Raw genomic sequence first — 6,554 nt, forward strand, 5'->3', positions numbered from 1 at the left:
GATGGACTTGGCGAAAGGCTAGGGTCAAATGTGATCAGGGACTTTTTAGACTGAATAGACAACATTTTACAGGCGAACAAATTATGCTTGAAGATGGCGATCGAAGCCACATATTTCATGCTCCAGCCAGCTCAGTTAGTACATTGCTCGGTTGGCTTTACACGACAACGGCAACTTTGCTAACTTCTACAGTTTCTACAATTATTTAAAAGGACATATTTATATGTGACCAATAAAAACCCAGGCTACAACGAGATAACTTTAGTCGCAGGAGCTCATACCATGCCAACAGCATTTATTCAACAGAAATCTTAAATGTGATTACATTTGAACGAATTAAAACCCACCACCTAGAATGACTTTCATGCGTTTGTTTAGTTCAGATATTAGCGTATGATTTTCCATTAGCCTACATCGCAAGTTTAACCCTAAAAGGGCCGGGTTATTATCCCAGCCGGAATCAAACATCTCTCTAAGATCTCAGCCATCGAGTGACGAACAATTATGAAACTTGGAACACGCATAGAACAACTTATCGTAAACATACCCAAGAAATGTTATGACTATAGGTCAAAGGGTTTTGGAATTATGGCTAATTAATTATTCATATGTACGAATAGTAATTCTGCTTTTTTGTGTACACTATACGTATATGGGGATATTCAGTTTCGCTGCGTGGCAACCCGTGGTCCGAATTTTATGTTTTTGGAATCAAGAGATGCGCAAGACTCGAGGCTAAAAAGTCAGAACAGCTCGTCTCGCGAAAAAAAAATTCAAGGCTATCGCGGAAAAAGTTGAGGGGGCGGGGTGGATTCCGCCCCGGCCCTTTTAGGGTTAAAAGGAAGGCCTCATTGGCTTATTAATAACAACACAAAATGATACATGAATGCGATGCAAAGGAAACATTTCCCATAGCAAATTGTGTCAGAAAAACTCGCAGTGGTAGCATCACAATCGTGACACCCATCGGGTGTTGTTAATATTCATTTCCAGATAAAGATTCAGATTAGGATCAGATTAAAATGGTAATTTTGACAATGTGTGATTTACTCATGGTAGTATAGCTTTGTCAACAGTTTCTTCCTTTGGGAGGAATTTCAACTACATGTTAATTTAAAAAGTCTCATTTAACTCGAACAAGGCAAAGACAATACAACTTAAACCCTTCACCGTAATAATTAATCAATTGCGACTTCACCATCCCGAGGCTGTTGGCATTTAGGACTCTGAAATGAAGACCAAAAACAAAACAATAAATGAGGAAAATAAAATCACTTTTTCGGTATTGGTTTAGCTCTATGGAACTGACTTATTGTCGGGCCGCAAATGAGTCGAATTTGTTAAAGCAATAATTCAATAAAGTAAACGTCAGTTGATTTCAGTATGTCTTTGTTTTATACTCGAGGGAAAATGGCAATTGAAATAAAAAATCTACTTTCGGGGTGAAACACGAATTAGCTCGGGGAATACAGCTTTAAGAACTGGATATTTGATATTGCTTCACAGCAACCTCGTCGGTTGAAAGGAAAGAGAGGGGGCGAAATTATTTTATTCTTGGTCAGTGTGTCCGTTTGTATGAAAAAACGGTATTAACGCTAGATTTTACACTGAAAATTACAGCAATCTTGATTGAATTAAGGTCGAATGTCCACGAAAACGTACTCGACTGGTCCGATGGGTGGAATGCATGCAGAAGATATTCCACTTTTACGTTGGCTTTTTCGTTCATTTCAATGTCCACTAAAACGTGTCATTACTTCAGTGCTAAATAAGGGTCGTTCAACTTAGCTGCATCCGTTAAAGGGAATAATAGCTTCAAAAAGAGGAAAATAATCCTGGAAACTTCTCTGCTTGAGCAGCCCCCTACTTGTCAACTGAAGAGCAATGAGAAGAAAAAAAGAAAGTTCAGTGCGTCATTTTGGATAACAAATTTTAACGCTATAGATCTTACACAGAAAATTTCTTACACAGAAAACAAGGAGGTTTATTGAATTAAGGTAGAATTTCCACAACTTCCACGGGGTGCTATAGATTTTTGAATTCAGTTTGTAAATTTTGCTTTAATTTTGTTCTTTCCATTTTGCTCATCTACAATCAGCTGCGACCATAGAGCTATATTAAACTTAATTTAATTGAGCTTTATGGAACCGAGTTATTGTCGGGTCCTAAATAAGTCGAATTTGTTAAAGCAATAATTCAATAAACTAAACGTCGGTTGATTTCGGTGTGTCTTTGTTTTATACTCGAGGGAAAATAGCAATTGAAAAAAAATCTACTTTCGGGATGAAACACGAATTAGCAGGGGGAATACATGTTTCAGACTATATTGATACAAACTTAAACAAACAGACTTGTCAACTGAAGAGCAATGAGACTGAGAACATGTTGACTGTTCACTTTTTATGTTCACTGCGTTACAGATGCGTGCCCCGTGCTCTTTATAAAGGAAACGGGACACACTGTTGCTTTCCAGTGATTCTATTTTAAAATAGGGTTCCATTGGCTTCAAGGTGAGTCAATTACAGTAAATCCCATTTTTGAAACATCCCCCCCCCCAAAAAAAATCCTCATATTGATATTGAATAATTATCGGAAATTTACGTCTTGGTAACAAAAACACCCCTATAAAGACTGCTATGTCAATTTTTCGGGAGAAGTGAAATTTACCTTCAACATTTGCCATTCTCTTCTTAAAACGTATGCACTCGCCCCCCGTGGGAGTGGGTGCTGGCACACAGAGCCAGCCGGGAGGGCACTGGTACGGCAATTGATTATTGATGTCACAGACTGAGAATAAAGCAATCGGATTGAAATATGAAGTTAATCGCAATATTATACAATGCATTGGCACATTGGAAGTGTGTTGAATGTGAACATTAAATCTGATTAACAGGAAAATTAAGAAGAAATCAATTGCAAAAACTTACGATCTTGTTTGACACCAAACTCGTCGGCTGAAAAGAAAGGAAGAAAGAGAGAGGGAAGTACATTTTATTCCTGATCAGTGCGTCGGTTTGGATGAAAAAAAATGTCAACACTAAATCTTACACAGATAATTACAAGGACCTTTATTAAGGTAAGGTCGAATGGCCACTAAAACGTGTCAATACTTTACTACTGGTCCGATTGGTGGATTGTATATTGATGCTAAATATGGATGTGGTTCAACTGAGCTGCATCCGTTTAAAGGAACATACTTCAAAAAAGAGGAAAATAAGCCGAGAAACTACTCCGCTTGAGCTGCCCCAACTTGTCAACTGAAGAGCAATGAAGCGGGAAGATGTTGACTGTTCACCTTTTATGTTCACTGCGTTACAGATGCGTGCCCCGTGCTCTTTATAAAGGAAACGGGACACACTGTTGCTTTCCAATGATTCTATTTTAAAATAGGGTTCCATTGGCTTCAAGGTAAGTCAATTACAGTAAATCCCAGTTTTGAAACAAAACATCCCCCCCCCCAAAAAAAATCCTCATATTAATATTGAATAATTATCGGAAATTTACGTCTTGGTAACAATAACACCCCTATAACGACTGTTAAGTCAATTTTTCGGGAGAAGTGAAATTTACCTTCAACATTTGCCATTCTCTTCTTAAAAGCCGCGCACTTGCCCCCCGTGGGAGTGGGTGCTGGCACACAGATCGAGCCGGGAGGGCACTGGTACGGCCATTGATTATTGATGTCACAGACTGAGAATAAAGCAATCGGATTGAAATATGAAGTTCATCGCAATATTATACAATGCATCGGTACATTGGAAGCGTGTTGAATGTGAACATTAAATCTGATTAACAGGAAAATTAAGAAGAAATCAACTGCAGAAACTTACAAAAATATTGTTTGACACCAAACTCGTCGGCTGAAAAGAAAGCAAGAAAGAAAGTTCAGTGCGTCCATTTGGATAACAAATTGTAACGCTAGATATTACACAGAAAATTTCTTACACAGAAAACAAGGATCTTTATTGAATTAAGGTAGAATTTTCACAACTTCCACGGGGTGCTATAGATTTTCGAATTCAGTTTGTAAGTTTTGCTTTAATTTTGTTCTTTCCATTTTGCTCATCTACAATCAGCAGCGACCATAGCCTTTCACCAAGGCCATCGTGGTTTAACTTGCCCGCATTCAAAGCGGCGAAACAAAAACAAAACAAAAACAAAAACGAGAAATAGAAAGAAAATGTTACCTTCGTTAGTTTCGGCCGCGAGGACAGAGCCCAGGCACACCAGAACGACCAAGCAGATATAAGCCTTCATCTTGACTGCATAAAGATACGGTAACCCAGAATAATACAAATATACACAACAAGAACGGTACTAGTTCCATATACCTGCATGCATCGGGCATCAATGGGTTTTCCTGCCATGTTGTCTTAATCATGATAATGCCAGAGGTGTAATGACTCAGTTTAGCTGGTGGTTAACAAGATAAATTGAAATCTGTATCTGCAGATATCTTGATCTACAAATTCCGAAAACGCGACTCCAGCATCTATGGCGTCAAATCAAATGATTTAAAGAGAGCTATTGGACTGAACGAATATCAGGTTAACGATCAACGTAAATACACTTGTGACTTAATACATGTTCACAATGGAAACTGAATCACCTAGTACACGGTGCAAAAGCTGACGAAATCCCCGAAAGGTACCAAAATCCATCCATCGCTGTGCGCGCAGGTCAACTCAAATTTTCTTCGTGCTCTCATATTGGACGGATTTTGTACGCAGACACTCGCCGGTGCGTGCAAATGTAATTTAATGTTGCAGAGGATGGACTTTTCACAATCTAGCTTTGCAGCGAACATGAACGAGATCAGCGGTGACTAGCAGACTCGGAGGACGGCGGGAACGTGGAAAACCTACCACCGTACTCGCGGGTGCATTATTCTCACGATGGCTTAAAATAGAGCTCGTCCAGAACTGGCACCCATAGGAAAGCGCGCGTTAGCAAATCGTGACGTCATCATGTCTAGGGTCTATTCCCTAAATGAATTCGTTCGAATAGCTTCCCCGAGTTAACTCGGATAAAGGCAGATGGTAATTCGGATAGAATCAACAGAAACCGGTTGAAACCAACCGAACAAACCAGTTATAACTGGTAGTTCTGATGGAATCAGCAGGAACCAGTTGAAACCAACTGAACAAACCAATAATAACTGTACGTAGTTCTGATGGAATAAGCAGGAACCAGTTGAAACCAGTTGAACGACCGAGTAATAACTGGTCATTCTGATGGAATCAACAGGAACCAGTTGAAACCACTTGAACGAACCAGTTACCTACTGGTAATTCTTATGGAGTCGTGTATTGGTCGTGACAGGCCTGTAAGACGAACGTTTTGGCATCTTATACAGATAAGCTAACACAATGCAAGCTGTCGCGTCGTTTTAGCCGTGAAAGGTAGGGCGGATTTCGACGATGGATTGAAAATACTGACAAAGTAAGCTACTTACATGAAGTTGATGCTGTTGTGCTCCTGAAGTAGAGATAAGCTTGCTAGTTGACGACAATCGCCGGAATGACTATTTGAAGAACGAAACAGACTTTTTATACTTTTTGGATGTAAATGGACGGTGCAGAGCTTACGATAGTGGTATCGAAGGACCGATAGCGTGTGAGGAGAATCAGCAGACGTTCGTGATTGGCTGAAAATTATAAGATGTGAACTCCATTGAAACACCGATCCATTGACACGATTTCTTGACCAGTTACAGCTGCGATTAAATATTGACATGCGTGCACTAAAGTCCGCCATGCGTGCGCGTGCGTTTGACGCACGAGCTGGAACATGCAGTGTGGCATTGGATGGGGTCACGTGTTGTTGCCCACGTGTTCAGTGGGCGGGGCTTAATGGATTAGCCTATAGATCGTGGTTTCTTGGTTGATGACTCATCAAAAAACTTAACTTTCCGTCCAAGAAATGACAAAATAAACAATAAACTATTCGAAAAACAATGAAGCGATCATCAGCATTCCTTAAAGTTAAGTTTTTCAAATACTCTTGTTAAGAACAAACAGATACGTTACCCCATTTTCATATTTATTTTTGGAAATAACTGCAACTCCTGCAGAACCTGTGGATATTTTTAGTTTGGACCGGCCGGCCGCCCCCCCCCCCCAATTTGAGACCTTTGATGACATGCATACACCCGGTTCCTGTGTTGGGCTATCAGAGGCAAAGAACAAAATTACAATTTAATCTTGATATTGTGTAATGAAAAGACACGTCTTCTCTATCACAAGAGTCGATTAAATGTCATTTCCTATAATTATTCTTATCAGTAAAAGGTAATTTGGAAATATTTACCATGAAATCAGTAACTCAAAATTAATCTTTTCGACTTTACAGTTAATATTAAAACAAAGTATTTTACACTAAATATTCAGTTGAGACCCCCCCTCCACCGTTTTGTGTAATCCCGTTTGACCCCCAAACCCCCCTCTGGAACCGCGCCCGGTGTTTCATCATTTTTACACCATTTCCCGTTTTCTTCGAATCACCCCGAACCCTTCCAAATCCCATCGGCATGAACGTCGCCGGAATTTTGTCCA

General features: G+C 39.7%; 1 protein-coding gene across 2 annotated transcripts; it reads right to left on the minus strand.

The window, feature by feature from the left end:
- Positions 1–861: 861 nt before the first annotated feature.
- On the minus strand, positions 862–5,627 carry LOC119738460. Of its 2 annotated transcripts, none has more exons than XM_038213359.1 (7): positions 5,456–5,602; positions 4,188–4,262; positions 3,831–3,860; positions 3,571–3,690; positions 2,928–2,954; positions 2,668–2,787; positions 862–1,226 (listed from the first exon to the last, which is right to left on the minus strand). In XM_038213359.1, exons 2-7 carry the CDS (start codon positions 4,255–4,257, stop codon positions 1,219–1,221), a joined length of 375 nt encoding a protein of 124 aa, XP_038069287.1. In that variant the 5' UTR covers positions 4,258–4,262; positions 5,456–5,602; the 3' UTR covers positions 862–1,218. The 2 variants fall into 2 exon arrangements, with proteins under 2 accessions (XP_038069287.1, XP_038069286.1); XM_038213358.1 differs by lacking the exon at positions 862–1,226 and adding an exon at positions 1,337–1,874 and having other exon boundaries at positions 5,456–5,627.
- Positions 5,628–6,554: the final 927 nt, after the last annotated feature.

Source organism: Patiria miniata, unplaced genomic scaffold (genome assembly GCF_015706575.1).
Source record: "Patiria miniata isolate m_02_andy unplaced genomic scaffold, ASM1570657v1 HiC_scaffold_3, whole genome shotgun sequence".
NCBI classification, from domain to species: domain Eukaryota; kingdom Metazoa; phylum Echinodermata; class Asteroidea; order Valvatida; family Asterinidae; genus Patiria; species Patiria miniata.

What these genes read in the sequence shown, in the direction of transcription:
- LOC119738460 (XM_038213358.1), bottom strand. Translation starts at nt 4,257, where the DNA reads ATGAAGGCTTATATCTGCTTGGTCGTTCTGGTGTGCCTGGGCTCTGTC. An exon ending in CGCGGCCGAAACTAACGAAG is followed by an intron (nt 3,861 to 4,187) that starts GTAACATTTTCT and finishes CTTTCTTTTCAG; the next exon opens with CCGACGAGTTTGGTGTCAAA. An exon ending in GTTTGGTGTCAAACAAGATC is followed by an intron (nt 2,788 to 2,927) that starts GTAAGTTTTTGC and finishes CTTTATTCTCAG; the next exon opens with TCTGTGACATCAATAATCAA.